Source organism: Scatophagus argus, chromosome 21 (assembly GCF_020382885.2).
Source record: "Scatophagus argus isolate fScaArg1 chromosome 21, fScaArg1.pri, whole genome shotgun sequence".
NCBI lineage: Eukaryota > Metazoa > Chordata > Actinopteri > Scatophagidae > Scatophagus > Scatophagus argus.
Window position 1 is genome coordinate 17,853,615 of NC_058513.1, and position 20,515 is coordinate 17,874,129.

Consider the following 20,515-nt stretch of genomic DNA (forward strand, 5'->3'; position numbering starts at 1 on the left):
GTCATCTGTCTTTTTCCCTCGCCATCGATGCCGAGACGCAATCGATAACATCAGTGCACCTAATTACTGTTTGAGGAGTTTGGATCTGGCGTCTGACTGAGCTGTGCAACATTTTCATTTCAGCAGAGTTGGTTCTCCTGCTCTAATGCGGGCTGGTAACCTACTTCAGTGCATCATTAGCTCCCACTTCAAGCTCTAAGCCCTGAGCAGAAGAGAGAGGGAGAGAGGGAGAGAGAGAGAGAGAGAGAGAGAGAGAGAGAGAGAGAGAGAGAGAGAGCAAATGCATGTATCTCTGAGCCTCACAATAAAGGAAGAAAGTTTCCTTCAAAGCACCAGCTTGGGCCTGCAGCCAGAGCATCAAATTCTGCAGGGAGCTGTGGTAGCTATGCAGCAGCTATGTTTTCCATGTGAGCTGCTATCGAAGGGTAAAGGAACACAAAGCTGTTATGAAGGCTTAAGAGCTTATTGTGGCATTGGGACCACAAGCCTTTAATCATTTGTTTTTCTGCTAATTGCCCAAAACGATGTCGTTATGGACACATTTAGTCCAAATACTGCTATAATCTACAAAGTCAAAGACAGAAATGAGTAAGCAAATAAATAAATTAACCAGTAGGTTATCTGTGGACAAATTACAATGTGTTTTAGGTCGCAAAATTCCACTTCACAAATTTGAAGGTCAGCTTTGTAGCTTTCTGATATGTATTTACAATTTTGAAGTCACATTCTGGGAAAAATACTTATTTGCTTTGTAACAGAGAGACAGAGGAGAGGATTGTTGGTTAAATATGAAGCTACAACCAGTAGTCGGTCAGCTTATCTTAGCACAAAGACTAGAAACAGCTAGCCTGGTTCCTGTCCAAATAAAAAATACTACCTTGAATATTTCAGGTGAATGTGAATGTTTGACTGTTTGGAAGTGTTGGCTGGCCTCTGTCCTTGAACTGCAAGCAGCCTATCACATCCCTGTTGACTAAGAGTGTGGTGTGGGTAACTGGGGGAGGAAAACATCCTCTGGAGAACATTAAGATAGCTTATTGGCTCATTACAAAACCAAGACCATGAACACCCTGATTGAGATGAACAGGCATCTATACTGGAGTGGACATGTGTTGCTGTGTGTGCACTCTGTACAGCCTCCATCCATCCTGTTACTGGTGGGGTTAAGTGACGTGCACACCTATCAACTCGGTTTAATCATATTCTCATTTTCATCTGTTTCAATGTCCATGTTTTCAGAGCATTTAATCAATGTCAGTGTTGTCAAAGTGGTGCAGATGTTTCTTTTGTTTGCCTGAAGTTTTCCTGCTATTATAAAGGTGAAAATGCAGTGAAACATGTTGAATCAAAAAGACAAGTCTTCACAGGTATTTTGTCAGTGTGCTGCAAAGTGTGTAAGAGGGGTTTATGAAGTCAAAGCTTCACACACTCACTTCAGGAGATTTCTCAATTCTTTTGTGGTGGTAATGGGAAAAATATCACAGGGTTTAATCACAATAAGCTCAAGTGTCAAGAAATAGGAAGAGAGAGGTGATAGGAAGGAAGAATTGGTGACAACTGGGAGCAGTTTTAGAGGAAAACAAATGAAGCAAACAAAAAGCTAGAAAATAAGACAAAGAAAAGAAAACACAGAAAGAAAGGGACTAATGATGAAAGATGGAGATCACCTCAGGGACAGGGGACTATCAAGGGCTGTCACGGGGAAGCAAAGCCCGTCTCATTATTTTCCAGTCCAGCAGGCAGCTGATTTCTGTTTTAGCGACAGAACTCTGCTTCAGCACCACTGCAGTGTTTCCTGGTCCTCAGAGTAATGCTTCAGCATATGGCACAGTCTTAAATAATAACATTGTGCTGTGCATTATGATGGATGCAGCCCGCATTAATGCAGAGCTTTGACTTTTTAAACTTTGAATGCATGCAGACTTGCCTCCAAACTCTAAAACTCACACCTCAAATTTCAAAATTCTGCTTTGACTTTACTGTAAAAACAATTAAAAAACATCTTGAAAAACACCATGATTAGCCAATAATCTTGTATCAGTTTGCTAAACCACAGCTGTATAAATCATTTTGTGCTATGAATTTTATTCTTTTTTTTGTGTAATCAAAGGTGACATGCAATTTTGAAACAAAACATCTGAAATTCAACAGTCCTTGCAGAAGTTATCGAAGGTGAACGGAACAAGACTCAGTTGCCATGTTCACAGTTATTCACATTTGATCATAAAGTTTTGGACAAATTCAATTTTTTCCTGAAATGACGATGCTTCAGGAAACGTTTATGTATGAATGTGAGTCCCCGTAGTTCCACATATTTTGACAAAATTTCAGGAAATTTAAAGCGGTTTTTCAAGATGTGATCACTCGTTCTTCCTTGTAAACACAAGATTATTTGCTGTACTTGGATAAAAATGAACCCACTTTAAACACAGATAATAAGGGAAGGAAAGAGCAACATAAGGAAAGAATGTTGGTGGAGAAATGAATGGAAGATGTGATGGAGGCACAATGGTCGCTATGGCGCTGTGGCAAAATGGTGGCAGAGGAACCGAGTGCTGATTCTGAAACAATGTGTGAGATATGCAGTACGTGTGTGTGTGTGTGTGTGTGTGTTGTGCAGAATGAGCACCAGAGAGAAAATGAGGGGTTTCTATGTCTCATTCCTAATGTACTTACAGCACATACAAACACGAGATACCAGACACAGAAAGGGAAATGGGAAGGCAAGAAAATGAGCGGAGGAAATGAGGGACACAAAGATGGCGAGGTGGAGGAATGGCAGTCATTTTGTAGCAGGAAATGATGAAGCGATAACAGAGAAAAAGGGAGGGCAGGAAAACACAAGCAAAACAAAGTGAGGGCACTGGTACATGACAGACATATTTGACCTGACACCTCATAGAAAAACAGTTTAATAATCATGTTAAGAGTTATAAAGTACTGCAAACATCAGCCAAATAAAGCAGTGCTGTGTGTAAAAGTACTTAGTGGTACTTAACTACCAGACTCTGATGTGCAGAATTACTGGAATTCCCCTTTCAGTTACTGTGCAATGGCTCTACTGTCAAGCCATGTCAACAACATCCATATACCTCATCGTACAACATTCTGTGCTGGTGACCAACTGACCAACAAGTTTTGCTAGACTGCATAATCAGAAACTCCCACCTCACAGTAGACTTCGACTGCATTTTACTGATCCCTTTGGGATGACTCCCTCAGGGGAGCTGAATAATTAAACTACAAGAGTATCATCACAAACATTTCTGTCTGAATGTTGTATTGTATTAAGAATAAAGGTTCTGCAGTTACTATGAGTTTAACAGATCACAAAAAAACTATTTTTTGGGAAGGTTTGTAAGATGCTGGAGGGGCTTCCTGTTTACATAGCTGTTTTTACCATAATTGGGCAGCACTACAGATGTTTACACATTACTAAAATCCTTTCGATCTATCTTTAAAGGGTACGTTCACATTTTTAGTTGGAAAAATTCTGTTGGGACAAGTGTTTCCTTGGTGAAACATTCTGATCTTTTACTGCGTTTACTATAATATGATATTAAAACCTTTATACTAAAAGTACTCATACCACAGCACAGAAATAGTTACAGTCAAACGTCCTGTCTTCAGAATTTTACTGCGAAAGCATGAGCATCAAAGTACATTAGTGCCAAGATTAGTGCAGAAGAGTCTATTTCTGAATAATGTGTATTATATTAATGATTATATGTTTATGTGGCAGTTGGTAAAGGTGGAGCTAATTTTAATTACTTTATGTACTGCTGGGAAGTCAATTTGCCCTCAGGCTTCAATAAAATCACATCTTAAATTATAATATTTATGTATAATTATATATTATTTATAATATTAATATAATATTACAGGAAACATGCAGTGTTTGAAACTGCCTAATAAGACCTTACACTCGAAGTTAGTCATGGATTTCTGAATAGCTGCAACATAAACCAGGAGAAGAGAAGAGAAGACAGGACAGTTTTAAGAAAGTAGGAGTAAAAGATGAAAAGAGGGCAGAACTGGGTGGAGGTGAAGAGGGCAGGTTAAAGTGGCAGTGAGACACAGTTCAGAGATGGAGATTAAACTGAAGAGTCAAGATAAGCAGACAGTAAGAGCGGACAGGCTGAACATTTTGAAAATCAGAGAACAACAGAGCGAGAGAAAGAGAGAAAAGAGAGTGTAGCTCGAAGGTAAGAAAGAAGAGAGTCTCACTGAGACAGCCGTGATTAAACAGACTGTTCCTGGATCTGTACGAGCATTAACAAAACGGCTAATGCACATCTGTGGGACTGTTTCTCTCTCTCTGCCTTGCTTAGCTCGCGGTCACATGGCCGGCCTCAGCATGGATGCTATCTGCCCTCAATAACACACAGCTTTTCATTTCAGAATTCATTCCCGTCATCTCAGCAGATGGACGTGGCTTTTCTCTCTCCCTCATGCATTATAAATAACCCATTACAACTTGTTGACTTGCACTCCGGGGCCCTGTGGCATGTTGACAGACCACTCTGCAGACAAAACTAATCAACGGCATCATCATTAGGCGCACCAACGGACAGGCAGCCCGCACTGATTGGGTTATTTCGCCACATCATGTGGCCCCAGGCCTCTGTCTGAACCCTGTCTCATGGTTCACAATCTACTGCAACCAAACTCAACCAGGTTAAGCTAATAGCCTAATCTAATGCTGCTGAAGTCCTGCACAGATACCCTAAGGGTGACCGCATCTCATTCTCCTTGTCTCCAGATCACACAGCAATTAAGTCTTCCAGTCTGCACTATAGCTGGAGCGTACCAGGAAGTGGCAGGCCCAGGCAGGCCTCTGATTGGAAGCCTCTGGAGATGAGGTGAATGCCAGCTGGCAATGAGCGCAGGCCATGCAGCCAGGCTCAGTCGCACAGATCTGAGGGACAATACTGTGTTGGCACACACAGTCTGCTTGCTCTCATTCGGGATGTGTGTCTGCGCATGACAGCATGTGCATGTATGTGTGCTATTTTAGACTTGAAAGTAGCTTACTTTGAGCAGATCCTTGTGAAAATCTTGGCCGTTGTTCAGTCCTTCCAGGTTGCTAATGAACTGCGTGCACGACATCCTCTTTCCGATGTTCTGCAAAAAGAGAAATGTGACTTTACTTTCACACTAGTACTTACACATTCCTCACACTCCCTTTATTTAACACCCACCGACTCCTCACTGTGGTCTATTTCAATTAACTCAGTGAATTTTTTATTCAATTTTTAATTAAATTTAAAGCAAGCACCTTTCTCTATTAAAAGTTCTTATACGCTGTCTATGAAGCGTTTTACTTCTGAATTAAACTGATGCCAAGTTGAAAGCGTAGTTAACCCAGTCATAGTAACAGCCCACAATTACTATTTAAAATGTTTTGCTTCATTTGTTAAATAAATGTTGAGAAACATTTTTTTTTATATAAAGGTGTAGTGGTAGCAGTATTAGAAGACAACAGCCTCAACAATTTTTAAATAATATCCAGTCAAATTAGTCCATTAATCAACTACAAATATAAATGCTGTGGCATTGATAATCAAATGTCAGGATTGTGCTTATCTGATTTTTTTAAACATTTTAAATTAACTTTAAACTGCTGGCTGCTGCTGCCTGAAGACGTCATACTGGGCTCAGCATTTCCATACTATGTTCTGTCAGTTTATAAATTCTAACTGGATTAGTAAAAACATAAAAAGCCACAGCCTGTACCACATCATGACTGTCTTCCACTGTGACTGTCATATGAGGATGGTAGTGATGATGATCACAGTCACAACAAAGATCAAACTTACAGTATGTTGCTTAGCAAACCTTTGCTGATCTGCTCTTCCCTAAAGGAGCTGATCCCCTATCCAGTCACTGCTATAGCCTCTTTAATTAATCATTCATCCACAGAGCTGTACTATCATCGAGCAGAGCCGCCACTGGCCCAGATTTGCAAAGGGAGGCTCTGACTATAAAAGTAGCAGATTAATGACGGTGAAAGAAGCTCAGCAGGCAGACCTGTAGACCCAGATCAGCTGGTGATCAGGCTTATATTCCCAAAACTCCAGAGTTAATCAAAAGAGCCTTTGAGGACAATACCGCTCTTAACACTTAATTTTTTACTTGTTATCCATTGCCTGAGCACACCTCACTGAACACCTGCAGTACCTGTACACGTACTGTACACACAGACATCCACACACATCTCGCCAACAGAAACACATGCTGGCTCTTACTCACCGGACCATGCAGGTCAGTGTTCAGCAGCATGAGGGCACAGGTGAGAGTGTGAACCGCATCTAAAGGATGAAAACAGACAAACGACACGTCATCACTTTGAGGAAAAACTACTTTCACTGTCACTTCACACACACTGAAATACAACAATGTATATCCTCCACTAGTATTATGGCGTTACTTAGAATCAAACTAAGTAAAAACATGAAATAAGATTAGACTTGTATTTAAAGCTAACTGTTTCCATAATATGCTTTCAGCCTTTACTGGGCTAGCACTGTTGCTATGATAAAAACACATAAACTAAATCTTTAAAATAACCTAGCCTTACTTGGGTGTTGACCATGAAGTAAACAAGTCCATTTTGATGTAAGAGACACTCTGGATACACTAGTAGTAATTCAGCTACCATAAAATGGTGAACAGATTTGGTACTAACAGCGTCTAGCTAGCTAACGTTAGCTAACGTTAGCCAGAAGACCTGTCTGGCAGATAAAAACTTCAATTGCTTTCACGTCACCAATGAGAGTGCTTAAATAAAGTGACACGATTATTTCTTTGTGTTTTCTTAAAATTAAAATAACGTACAATTTTAACATTTACATTTTTTCTGTTTCGGATTCCTTCGTCAAAAAGCCATGATTTCCTTCAGCCACTTTGTTTGATTTCACGCAGCGGTTTCAAGGGTGCCTCACTGTGGGTGGCCTTGAAACTGCAACTCAGTCCACTGCGTCCCCCAGCCAGCTAGCTAGCGGCTAACTGTGGCTATCAGCTCAGGTCAAATATAGTGTGGGTTTATTGTGTGGAATGCATTTTAAACAAAATAAAACAAATAAATATGACTGTTTAATAAATAAATAACTGAGACGACATAATATTTTAATATATAAAAACGTAAATCTAAAATTCAGTCAATACAGTCCAATAAATAAATAAATATGTCCTCTCTTTCAGAGAGCTTCATGTATTTCGGGGGACTTGTATTTAATAGCAGAACTACAGATTCAGGTGATAATTCTCTGCAGGGTGATTACACATTCATAGTGTTATTATAAAATATCGTTTATAGCCTCTCTTTAAGGGTTGCTGGGTGTATTAAGTATTCAGGAACTTTTTTTCTCAGTGTTTTTCCTGCTGCTCAGAAACACTCACCCTCTGATGGTATGACTCTTGGGTTGCAGTCCAAGTAGCGCTTAGAAAAGTGTGACAGCACCCTCTCCCTCTCCTGAGTCTCACCCATCAGGGCAAACTGCCTGAGGAAAGTCCTGCAGCCACAAACACAGGGACAGTCAGCAGACCTTTAACGAGGACTTATGCATTGCAGCTTCAAGATGATGGTGGTTTTAACTCCTACTAAACATTATAGTTCACTTAAAAAAAAAAGTATGCAATGTAATATTACTGTGTATATTTTACATTTCATGTTACTGTATACTTGTGCTTCACTGTGTGCCAGTGGAAAATATTTTACATTTTTATTACATTAAATTTATCTGACAGCTTGCAACTAATAAAATATGATGCCTCCATGCAGAAGACTCAGACCTCATAACAAGTGGATAGGATTCCTCACGAACTCGTTTAAATGCAATACCTACTGTGCCCTCTAGAGAGCAGTGTTTAACAGTGCCAGCTTAAATTCATTTAATTAGAAGAATGTATATTTCTCCACACATTCACCCATTTAACAAGATTATTTATCATTATTTTATGTGATAAACAAAATGGGGGAATATTTTACTTCCTTGTCTTAATATATATACTGTCAATAAAGCTGATTCTTAATTCTTCTTAACTGTATTCAGTGTACAGTTGTATTTTGAAGTTTCCAGTGATGTGTTGACTCACCGCAACGCCTGGTCGAGAGCGAGGCCTGTGAAGCTGAAGAAACTCAAATACTCTTCTGCCACCATACGGCTGAAGTCATTACTGTAGACAGACAGACAGATATAAAAAAATCAGATATAAAATAACATATAAGAAGGGGTAGTAATAGTGATAAAAGAAACCCTCTGGTGACCATAAAAGCACAAAATGTCAATCAAACGTTCAAACGCTGACTTTCTCAGCTCAGTGACTGCCTGCCTCAGTTTGGGCTGTCAGTCAGCCGGCGGCACAGTCAGCTGGAGATGCAAACCGGAGGCGAGAGGAGATTCACAGGGTGCATCTGTCAGAAAGTGAGGAAACCCTTTAATCCCGAATTCCTTCTCATCAGCACGAGCGAGCAGCTGACAAGCTGACGGGTTGATCGAGCAGCACAGCACTGAGGGAATGCAGATCGACTAAAACACAGCACTTTGTAGGCAGAATTCAAACCGACACGCAGCAAATAAGCAGGAAACTGAATGTGCACAGGCCATATAGATTAGCATTCATTAAATAAACATAAGATGCAGTAAAGAGCCACAGTACAGTTTTAGAGTACATAACATGTTGGTCAAAAGAACTTCTGGACAGACTCTTATTTACAAGACTTATTTGTTTTTACAAGAGCAGCAGCTATTGGCATCATAATATTAGAATTAGTGGTTTTGCAGCATGTGGCTGTGCACGCTTCAGTCTGCAAATTCATTTTCACACCTGACTTACAGTGTGTATATGGAAAGTGATAGTTTGACTTGTAGGTCCATTTGGGCGTCAGAAGTCCAGCAAAAATCAGATTTAAGGAGCAAATTATGCTGGATGGAGACGTAAGGTCTGCTGTACTTTTAATCTTGGCGGTTTTGTAGTTAATCCACAAAGCGACAACACATGACCCTTCAGGCACACAACACTCTGTGTGACGACATGCAGCTTCCTGTTGGGAATGCTATTTCCAGTTAGCAGATGGATGCTAAACAGTTGCTGAGTTTAGAATGGTAGCTATGAACAGAACCAACAGAATAATAAAGACTATTTTTGAGACTCTCAGCTTTTAAAGCTTTGCCACAACACAGCAGCTCTCCAGCAGCTCACTTCTTGCTGAGGTGACGCGCCACATCGGATTTCCTGAAGCCATCCAAGTTGAAGAGACGTTTGGCCAAGCGTTTGGCGGCTGCCACGTCGGCGCGGTGACTGCCGTTGGTGAGGGTGTCGCTGCTGCCCAGACCCAGTCTGTCACTGAGGTCCTGGTCCAGCTCCGAATCTGTGGCCAGGCGGGCCTTCTCCCTGCTGAGAGGGCGGGTTGGGGTATCGCGGGGCAGACAGGGCAGAAACAGTGAGGGATTAAAACGTGACACAAGTAGGTGGACCGAAAACGATTTGGAAAGGAAGGGGAAGATGGAAATGATTGGACATTTTGGTCCAGAGGTCCAGGAGGGGAAAGTGGAAATTACAGAAGCTGGTAAATAATTGAAAGGGAAGGAGAGAAAGGGATAAAAGGAGGAACAAAGAATGATGGTGATATAATAATAAAACTAATATCTCTGGTGTATCAATAATTTAATAACACTAATATCAGTGCAGCACTGATCTTAAATCAGTTTCCAGCTGCTGCATGCTGTTTTAAGACAGAAACTAATGAGTGGGAGATTAAATCAGTCGGGTGGATCAAGAGAAAGTAGCTTAAAAGAAAGATAAATATCTGTTCAATAAAATAAAATAAAATCCGCAAGACAGACGGTGAAAGGTGATTCAAAGACAGGGAGAGGTGGAAGATATAATAAAGGTGGAGAGAGAGCAGAAATAAATGCAGTGCAGTAAGCAAAGTGTATATTTATATCGATTTAGTAACAAGTATAAGAGAACATATGCAAATTATTTTACATTCAAACACAACATTAGGCATAATTACACACTTTAATAACTACATTCAAAGCTCCTCTTTTGCTGGCTTTCTTGCTCTTTTGTTATCAATTCCCAATTAAGCCCCTTCAAAGGATTAGCCAGTTCAGAAGTGAAAAACTTATTCCGTCTGACTTATTCTGTGATAATAATTTAAGAGTGTTACGTCACACTGAGATAAAAGAGAGCTACTTTTCCGAGGTTTTCCTGCAGTATGGATGACAGAAACCAGGTCTCTGGGTTCAGTTCCTCAGAATTCGACGTGACATTCGTCGCTGCTGTCGAGAGCTGCAGCCGCCCAGAGAAAACCACGACGGTCCAGCGGCTGAGTTTTGTATTCAGAAAAGGCAGAACCACCTCCTGGACAAGCGGAGCTCTCATCTGGATCTCCCAGCATGAGGAGCAAGCCAACAAAACCCAACGCAGTCGCCGTCAGTGAGTCAGGCGAAATCACACCAGAGCACACAGTAAATAATAACACAGTCTGACTGGTCAAGACAGCTAAAAGGCAAAGTCTACAGACAAACATGCATTAGAAAGACAGGAGGTGGCAGGAGAGCCTTGCTAATATCAGCATGCTAACATCTCCACAATGTTATTAGTCTGCAGGTATTCAGTAGTGAATTAAAATTTATCTGAACCTGATGGTGGCACTAGATGGGAAGTCAGACAATCACCAAGGGTTTGTACAGTCCATCCCGAGGGGGACATGGACGTCTCAGCCGAATTTCATGACAGTCCATGTGATAGTTGTTGAGACATCACAATCCAAAAAGGAGAAGTCAGGAGGTCACGAGGTCACAAGGATGAATCGTGCAGGAACCGTGACTGTCCGAACCAAATTTTGTGGCAGCCCATTGAGAGATACACTGGATAAATGTAAACTTTATCCTGACAGAGCTAAAGGAAAAGGCAGGAGGTCACCAGTATGTCTGTCTGTGCCAGATTTCATGGCAGTAAATCCAGTTGGTGTTGAAACCCCATGGAGGTGCCAGTTAGGGGATCACCTGGGAGCCATGAACGTCTGCATGGAAGTTTATGGCGAGCAGTGTGACAGTTATTGAGAAAGTGGTGGACCAACCGGACCAACACTTCCACAAGCATGAAGTTCTCCCAAAATGAACAGAACGATACTGTTAAAAAAACGAAAGTGAAAGGCTTACAAATATACTCTTGGCTGATCCCAAAACAGTGTTTGACTTTTCCTTCTGGCAAAACATCATATTCAAATCAATTCCATATACATGACAGACAGGTGAGACAGGTTCCTGTGCAGAGACGTACCTGTGGCAAGGTGGCCTAACCGACAAATACCTCTCCTCTGCGACTGCAGATGAACCACGACAGCAGAGGACAGACTGTGTCCTCGTTACCGTCTCCTGACCGGCACCTCGGCTGCTCGCCCGCCTGACCCCTCCTCTCCTCCTGGACTCGCGACCTGAACGCATCCCCGTGCAGTCCAGAGATCAGGAGCTAACGCAGAGGAGCACCTGTAGTCGCTCCCAAGAGGCCCGTGGACTTTGACATTCCTCTGCTCCGGTTTTGAGTCCGACTGAGACTTCATGGGTCCTCCTCTTCTGTCCTCCACTTTCTCACTCTCCCTCTGTGTTTGCTGTCATTTGATCTTCACAGCAAGATTCCTTCCCCCAAAGTAAAAGAGCTGTTTGTTTTGCAGAGCCTCCCCTTCTCTCTCTCTTTTCCCTCCAAGGCTGTTTGCTGCTGTTTCTGTTCCTTCTTTTCACTCCTCCCTCTCTCTCGCTCTCTCCCTCTTTCTCCCTCCCTGCTCCACCATGTAAACTCTCCCTGTACCCTGCTGACCTTGGATTCAAAGCATGAAACTTGGCTTGCCTAAAAATCCTGCGCCCATCCCTTTCTACCCTCCATTCATTCCTCTCTCCCCCCTCTCTTTGCGTCTCCAATTACACTCACTCAGTATGTCCATTTTTTGGGTGTTGTACAGACTCTAGTCTACCTTGCTAATGTTGTAAGCACACCTTCAGAGAAAACAAAGATATGAGGTGTCGTGTTTAAACCCACAACGATATCTCCGTGGCCTTTTGTCTGAGGCCACTGTGAGTCTGTTTACAGCGTACGTTTCATCAGGGCCTGCAGGAGGGCTCGTGATCAAAACGTTTAGGGCTCTGCCACCTGTTAGCATTGCCTCGTTAAGAGGCAGCACAATGCCGAGAGGTCCTGAGAGAATTCCCAGTGACAGCCTCTGCTCTAACAGCATCCCCACATGACCGAACCCCCTCTCAGTCCACTGGGCAGCTCTGCACAATGAGCCACTGTATAGTGGTGCAGACCATGTGAAAGGGGGGATGAGAGGGAAGGAAAGGGGGGTGGGGGGAGTGAAATTCCAACTGTTATGAAAGTATGGAGCAGACTTCAGGAATATTTGTCTCACTGTCTCCCTCCTGGATTCCACAGCTCCAGAGCTGCCTGAGTTGGGCAGGATATAAATCTGTGATAAGACCAGGGCAGAGCAAACATTTACCTGAACAAGTCCAGTGTGATTTGGTTCTCGTACGAAGAGGAAGTTGAGAGAAAAATATGTGACTTTATATTTGAAGATCGATATATTGAAAAAGAGAAAGCAAACTGAAGCTGCTGTGCTGTTTTTGACCTTTCAGAGAGTCTTTGTGCATTACCAGCTGAAGCTTAATTATAATAATTAAGTTCATTTGTGTAGCACTTGTCAAAATCAGCTTTACAAAACAAACTGATTAACGCAAGAATAAAATACACAGGAATGCATAAGGAATAAAACTGAAAACAACTTGACAAAGTTGCCCACCTGCCTGACTCTCTTTTCTTATGAAAAAGCATTCGACAGCATGACTGTGCTCCTCTTCTGCCACCTGGTGGTCAAACCAACAAAGGGGACTCGATGCAGTCGCTCTGCCTCTGCAGTGCTGTCACAGTAAGTTAGGGTGACATTCACAAAGCTTGTCTTCCTCACCGGAGCAATCGTCCCCCCACCGCAGCAGAGACAGACACACTGCTGTCCCACATTTCTGCCATAGTTTAAATCTATCACACGTCTGTCTTGATGCAAAGGGGATTAAGAAAGCTGCTGTGCACAACACGAGGGACTCTGATTCCTGCCTGCAGAGAGTTAGAGGGAAGTCTTTGGGACTCTGACAGTCAAGGTGAGTCTCTGACTGCTGCAGCAACCATCTGCCTCTGTCTAATATGCTAAACAACACACACACACACACACACACACACACATCCATCTGGCACACAGAGGGACTACAGGCAGCCTGCTAGCGACCTTCACTCGAAGCTGCTGGGCTCCAGAATAGCACTGCAGTCCTGCTCTGCACAAGGAGAATGACACAGACGGAGACACTCGCTCATCTGGAGACGAGCAACAGTCCATCAACGAGGGTCCTGACCTTCGGAAGCAGCCGATCAAAACTGCATTCGTACAAAAATTAAGATATAAAACAAGCTTGTCCTGTGTGTATTCTCACCTGTTAACCACAACAATAAGTTGACTATATGTCATGTTGCCCATAAATCAATGAATGTGGGTTTTGTTACTGTTCACCTGGCATGATTTCCACATGGACAGAGTTGATCGTTGCTCCTTCGTGTGCTGTTAACTCACCTTGGTAACGAAAAGGAAAGGTTGCTGTGCCAGTCGCTCCCCAGCTGTGCACACTCTCGTCCTCTGGGCGGCGTATCGTCAGATCCGCTGCTCAGCCTCTCGCTGGACGGAGCTCGGGTGGCGTCCGAGTCCCCAGTCACGGTAAAGATAGAGTCAGAGAGACTGGGTCGCTCGCCGTGCGCCAGCGGGGCGAAGCTGAGCTGGACGATCTGCCTGGCGCTCTGGCAAACCGGAGTGTGGATGGCAGGGGTCAGCGTGGGCAGGTCAAAGGTCAGGACTGTTTGAGTGCTGGAGGTCAGCAGCTCCTCGCTGTCAAGGCTGTTGTATGATGTGCCTTTGGCTCTGTGTGACTCCATGATGCTCTCAAAGTGGCGGCTGAAGGTGTCCTCTGCAGCACAACGCGGACCAGAGACCAAGATGGGGGATTTCAGGGCTGGATGGTGGTTGTCGAAAAACGTTTCCATTGGCCTGGACAGAGAGGGAGGTTTCAGAAACACTGCAACAACACAGCTGTGTTTAGAGAGCCTAAATTGAAAAAAAACCCCACATTTTCAAATCTAGTTCAAATCTAGTTTGCAGGGTGTATGATTGAGAAGAAGGACGAGAAAACTGATCTGTGGGAGCAAATTTTGCACAAATGCAAGTCAGTGTAGTCCAGCTAAGAGATTTAAGATGAATAAACATAAGAAAAACACATTTTTGAGTCAGGACATTTTGGGCGTGTTAATCAAGGAAACATCTGGGAGAAAGTGTTGTGATTAATTCATGCAAAAAACGTCACCAGATCTGTTTATCTACTTTAAAATAGATTATGAATATGGGTCAGAGGAAGGTCCTGCTTCGCCACAATGTTTGAACTTGTGTTTGGACGTATGTGTTCTGCTCCACCTCTTCAGAAGGTGACCAAACACCTCCGGCTCTTCCTGAGCTGCGTACTGCTGCTTCCTGTTGTCTCCTTGCATCCTCACGCTGGCCCAGCTCACCATCTCTTCCTCTTCATCCTCCTCCTCATCTTCCTCCTCCTCGTCCTCCCTTCCCCCTCTTCTCTCCTCTGCCACCCCCCCATCTGTCCCCCCATAGGCCAGACCCTCGAGCGGGCTGCTGCCAGTCCCCGAAGTGCCCTGCACGCTGCGGTTACTCCCAAACGCAGAGTCGGCGTCATCCTGCTCAGCCAGCAGCACCTCGTCTATGTCCGTCTCGCGGTAGCAGCGCAGTGGGACGGCGTCCAGGTCAGTTTCTGAGTACTTTAGTGTGCGGCGAATGATGCCAGTTTTGGGCGAAGTCCCGATAATGGCTGGGGGAGGCGTCACCAGTTCTACCTCCACATGTTGAACCTCGTGATTGGCAGAGAGCAGAGGCAGGGAGGAAGGGGGGGTCGGTGTGGGAGACTCACTGGAGTTACCACTGGGAGGCGCTGTGGAGGTTTCCAGAGAATCTGCAGATGGAGAGTTAGAAATCAACCTCCATGATTTTTTAGAACGTGTCTGTTGTTTCCCTGTTGTAACTGCACAGAAAACACATTTGGATCGTTAATGTGCTCTAAGTGGTTCAGAAGCTTAATTAAAGGCCACAGCTGCGTATCAACCTTCAAGACTGTTTTGGTGCCAATGCAAACGTCAGCCCTGATATGGAACGTATCAGTAAGATATTCACTGACAACCTCATTTTCCTGAACATTTAACCAAAAACACAATCTTTTCTTCAGCTTAACCAAACCCATTAAGAGTAAATATTATTAAAGATTCTGTTCTGTTTTAATATCTTGGTATTTACAGGAATTTAAAAGTAAGAACCTGGAAACAACCTTGGATGCCACCCAGATGAAGGTGGAGGCCTGATGCGAATAACACATGATAAATGTGTTAAATCACTTGTGTGATGTGTTTAATTTTGTAGCTGGTGACATTCTATATTTTTCTTATTGTCAGTGAATCCCAAAAAAGGACACGAAACAACAGAGTGTTATTCCATCTCTCAACACTTACAATGAAGCTCTGGGGCACTGAAATATGTCAGGCTTTCAAACGATGCTCAGCTCTATTAAAGGCACAGAATGACGTATCTGAATATGTTTCTCTAAATCTAACACACTGGCAAGCCGCTTCTACTTTAGATCCCATTGAAACATGCTGTTGTGAAGAATGAGGGGAAAAAACCTCCACTCTGGTATAACGTGAAAGTGCAGTGAGCGGATGAGACTGAGGAGGATTTGTTCTCACTTCTCGCCCCCCTGCTGGCAGCCTCCTCAGCAGGGGTCCCGAATAGAAACTCCCACTTGGCTCGTGCGATCCTCTGACAGTGAAGCGAGGGGACGGGCGCCGCACAGCCGCTGTCCGTCTGGAAGACACACAGAGACAAGCTGGAGGCTATAGCTCTGCAGTGCAGCATTTAAGGAGCAGTCAGACATTATGGAAAGTAAGCTTGTTTACTTTCTTTCCCACCTGTATTCCTGAGGTGGCGACCCCGGTCTCGTTGCTCTGGTGACTGGACTGACTGGACTCCGGGGACACACAGTCCCTGTCCCCCAAGCTGCCCGTCACCCCACTGGAGCTCCGCGAGGACGACCCTCCCATCACTCCATTTGGCTCTGCTTCTGGAGGCTCTTCCACCCTCTGCAGACGAGGCTGCTGCACTGCCCCAAATCCCTCCACCTCATCGTGCTGTCCTTCCTCATCACAACCCTCATCCTCCTCTGGAGAGTCCAGCACCACCGGTCCCAGAAGCAGGATTTCTCTCCTCCTCTGCTCAGCCCGTTTCCGCTGGGCTGTGGGACTGAGCGGTCGGCACCGGCTGCTGGATTGACGATCAGGGGTTCGATCATAGATGGACCCAAATTCAGGCTCAGAGCTTAGTCTTGGGCTGTTCTCCCCCTGATTCCCCCACTGCTGCCTGGATGTCCAGCTAACTGGTGCCTCCTCAACACTCTGATTGATAAAGAGCCTGCGAGCAAGCTCTGTGCCGTCCCCTCTCTCTGAACAGCTCAGGTCGCCCCTCTTGTCCAGGCCCAGGGACCAGGAGTCTCTGGTGTATTGTGGGAGCTGACGCCGATGCAGGGTGGGAGTGTCTGGTGCTCGGAGCTCTGCTTGGAATAACCTGGGGTCCCTCATGGGAGAGCTGAGCTCTGTGGGAGGATGAGAGGGACGGAGTATACGTGAAGGAATGGCAGGGGAATTGTGAGACACCGATAAAATTGAGCTCTGATGCTGGGATTTCTGAATGGAGTCCTCCTGGTGTGTCTCACAGTTATTATTATGGGAGTTTGTTTCAAGTGACTGTGACTGCAAGATCGAGTTTTCAGGCTGGTGACAGTCTGTGTTGTCAGATGCTGGCGTGTGTTGGTCGTTTAAAGGGATATTCATCTTGAGCGTTTGCTTAGACTGTTGTGCATTTGAAGACGAAATCTGAAACTCTCCAGAGTTTGAGAGGCTTGCGGACTCACCTAAAGCACCGTGCAATGAGGATCGTCTTGCCTCGGTGAAAACAGAGGATACTTTGGTGGCCTCCTCTGCTAACCTGCGTGCAACTTCAGGGCTACGAGCCGGAGAGGAGGATTTACTGTCACTTAACTGGTTCAAGCCCTCAATTACATTATTGCCAAGTTGAAGAATTGCTCCCTGTGGAGAAGTGCTCCTGTTACTGGTCCTGTGAACACGTCTTTTGGTGGCTGGACTACCTGCCGCAGCTCTGTCCTCTCCTAACCACTGATGAGGGCTCTGGGACCCGACGCGGGATTCTGGCTTTGAGTGAGGAGACTGTCTGGACTGGGAGGAAAGCTGGTCAGATGCTGGGCTCCGAGGTAGCCCGCAAAGGGCCTGCCTCCTATCCGTGGTGTGGTCTTTGGGGTTTACACTGATGCTCTGACGCTGCACAGGAGAACCAGCCCAGGACTGACAGCGTGGCTGTTGGTTGTAGCGTGAGGATGTGGATGTGTGCTCAAGTGCATGGGCTAGTTTAATTCTCAGTAACGGGGAGCCGAACTCCTCCACAGCCCTCTGGGTAGCTGCCCTGCCGATGGGATCCAAGGGTGGTTGGCGAAGGCCGGGAGAGAACGTCTGCTGGTGACTTCCTGGAGATCGGAAAGTCAGCTTAGGACTGGAGCTGCACGATGAATCGGGACTTCCAAACCAAACTGGATCGCTGAGCCTTTTGCGAAAGTGAGAGGGGGTGGATCTTTCCTCTCTGCTCCTTCTCTCGCACACAGAGCTGCGTGGACTGTCCACAGTCTTCACATTGGACTTCTCAACATAACTGAAGGTGACTACAGACCGCTTGCCATCGCAGACCTCTTCCTCATTAAACCTCCGGCAGTTGGGAGGTGTGTGAGGGAGCGTGACTCTTCCAGAAGAGGTCATTGATGGCGAGTGGACGGCAGGCGTGTCCTCACAGGGTGAAGTCCAGTGCTTGGTGACTACAGGGGACCTGCCGGCTTGCTGGAGCTGAAAGTTAACAGTGTTTCTCGAAGGAGACGGGCTGTGTGTGCAGTCCTGAACCAGGCGGTGGCCTGTGGAGACCTTGGTAACGGTCTGGCATGTCGTCTGGCTCGCTAGCTGAGACAGGAGCTCCGCAGGATTGTCCTGAACCGAATGCCCCTGAGCAATCCCTTCTTCGTTTTCTCCAAATGCTGCTTTCCCTCCCTTCTGATCTGGGGCAGACCTCACTTCTACATACAAATGAAGGACTTTTCCAGACTGGGACATGACCTCCTCTCAGGCTGTAATGAGGACAGAGAAACAGAACTGGAGCAGGGAAAGAGAGAGAGAGAGAGAGTCAGACAGGGTGAAAGAGACAAAAAAAATCCTTCTTTGTCCTCTTCTTCTATTTGTTGGTTTGGTTTTGGTTTTTCTGCTGGTGGTGGGTGTCAGTTTATTTTTAGACGGTCTTTCTTCTCCCTCGCAGAGCGTCTGTGTGCAGAGTGGAGACACTCGGGCTGAATGGCCAGAGGACAAACATGCCCGTGGGACACCTCCAACAGCCGCCTATTCTTCATACCTGTGAATGAAAGCAAGTTGTTACCATTTGTACTCTCAAATAACTCAGGACACACGCAGGATATTCCAGCATTTGTGATGCACACATACAGTATATTTGCATTGATATGTCACTTCACAGCTCTTTCACTTTGTCTGAAACCATACCAACATTAAAGGACAAGGCTACACAAAAAAGCGGCAGAAGACCGAGTAGGACTGATTCGTGGAGAGCTAAAACAAACCAGTATGGGACATTGTCTGTAAACGCAGCTCTTCTGCAGATGATTGCAGTTTGTTTTTATTTACATCCCAACTTTTCAGGAGTCGGACTGTTGGTCGCCTCCCTTCAGATCATTACTGCAGGTTAAACCACAATCCATTTGATTCACACCTCGGCTAAATGGATGCAGAGCAACATGTACAAGCTAAAACTTGTTCAAGGCCAACTGATTAAACTCCCTCATTACGTAATGTTGCAAAGACACTGCTGTTCCTGTAAACACAAACTTGTCAGACTGAATGAGACTTTTACTTGACATCAGTTACTGACAGGTTTGTTCAGATTATTGTACACTACATCTGGTAGAAGAATCCGAAAGCCCCTTTTTCACTCCCTTTTCATTCTTCAGTGTTTTAAGTGGGTTGAATTGTAAGTGTAATGAGTGGGTAGTGCGCTTGTTTCCACTGAAAGAGAACTTGTCATCTATTGGTCAGATTAAGACATTCAGCTGCTGACTCTTTGACTCCGTGTTCTGTTCAGATAACATTTTTGCTCAGATTTGGTCTCGCCAAACATTTTAAAATTTGGAAACTGTTCTGAGCGTCCATCAGTCGCGCTCTCTTTATCAAGTGAGTCTTTTATTCACTGACGCTCAGAGAGGCTTTGAACCTCTCCTTAACATCCACACAGAACAAGAGTATGAAGAAGATGTCTACTAGTGTGCATGACTTTACTGTTCAAAATTCATCATAAAATGTGTCTGGACTGACTGACGTGGTAAAAATGTGCAGGTCCATGCAGCACTGAGTCTTTGCTGAGCTGTGCTGTGGGGGTTTGGGATTTAGTCAATACAAATACATGATGAAAGTCACTTGCGTTAGCCCACAGGCACACTTTGCGGCTCCTGGGTTGGCGCTGCACTGTAGTGAGGTGAGGAGCTGTTTCTTGGTGTCACAGAGAACATGAGCTCATCCTGCTGTGAAAGGAAGCAGGAAATTATCCCTCACTTCCTCCCCTGCTCTCTGACTCACCGTTGATAAGACCTGGTGACACTGACTTATCTTAATTCTGAATGAAACGGTTCGAGGCTCCGGATTCAGCATTTGAGGGATTGAGTATCTGACTGTGAGCGAGCAGGCAGGCTGAAATGTATGTTGGAAAATCAGATTAGTCTGATCAGATTTTATTTTTGGAATCACTGAGACACTCATGCAGTAATGAGGACTTCCTTTGTGCTGAAAAATAAAGTTTATTTAGCTCCTGTTCCTATTTGTCAAGCTGTGCACCAACCACGTCGCAGTAAGGTCTTTGTTGTTCTGCGCTCGAGCCATTTTTTCCCTCTCTGATGAGCCGATTCCCTCAGCCCAGCTGAATTCTTTCCAACTGTCACCCTTCTGTTTAGCGTTCATGCACAACGACTTTCCACGCCAAATAATGCTGCGGACAAACAGGACTCTTTTGTAGAAGAAAAAGTCACTCAAACGAAGATGGTGAACTCCAGCCTGCTGCCAGCAGCGACAGATTGGAGCTGCCTTATGGTAGCAGTGGGAGAGGACGTGTGTGTTGGAAACTGAAGTTGACAGAACAAAGAGAACCTGTGAGAGACTTGGCATGCAAAGCGACTTTCCCTCCTCGACCCCAACTGATGTTTCTGCCCTCGCTTCAAAGAGACCAATCCCACCAATTCACCACCTTTTC

The 20,515-nt window shown here is 44.8% G+C and overlaps 1 protein-coding gene across 4 annotated transcripts in view; it reads right to left on the reverse strand.

The window, feature by feature from the left end:
* The window catches only part of LOC124052469 (PH and SEC7 domain-containing protein 1-like), a 54,287-nt gene that overhangs the window by 22,240 nt on the left and 11,532 nt on the right, over positions 1–20,515 (reverse strand). For 2 of the 4 annotated variants that reach the window (XM_046376748.1, XM_046376750.1), the window contains exons 2-10: positions 16,057–18,616; positions 15,847–15,964; positions 14,516–15,062; positions 13,628–14,095; positions 9,205–9,399; positions 8,098–8,178; positions 7,402–7,514; positions 6,253–6,311; positions 5,035–5,124 (exon numbers count right to left, since the gene is read on the reverse strand). In XM_046376748.1, the coding sequence (XP_046232704.1) occupies positions 5,035–5,124; positions 6,253–6,311; positions 7,402–7,514; positions 8,098–8,178; positions 9,205–9,399; positions 13,628–14,095; positions 14,516–15,062; positions 15,847–15,964; positions 16,057–18,324 (3,939 nt within the window). In that variant the 5' untranslated portion in view covers positions 18,325–18,616. Of the gene's footprint in view, positions 1–5,034; positions 5,125–6,252; positions 6,312–7,401; positions 7,515–8,097; positions 8,179–9,204; positions 9,400–11,295; positions 11,706–13,627; positions 14,096–14,515; positions 15,063–15,846; positions 15,965–16,056; positions 18,617–20,515 lie in introns of those variants that run through there. The other 2 variants (XM_046376751.1, XM_046376752.1) reach the window with 2 other exon arrangements.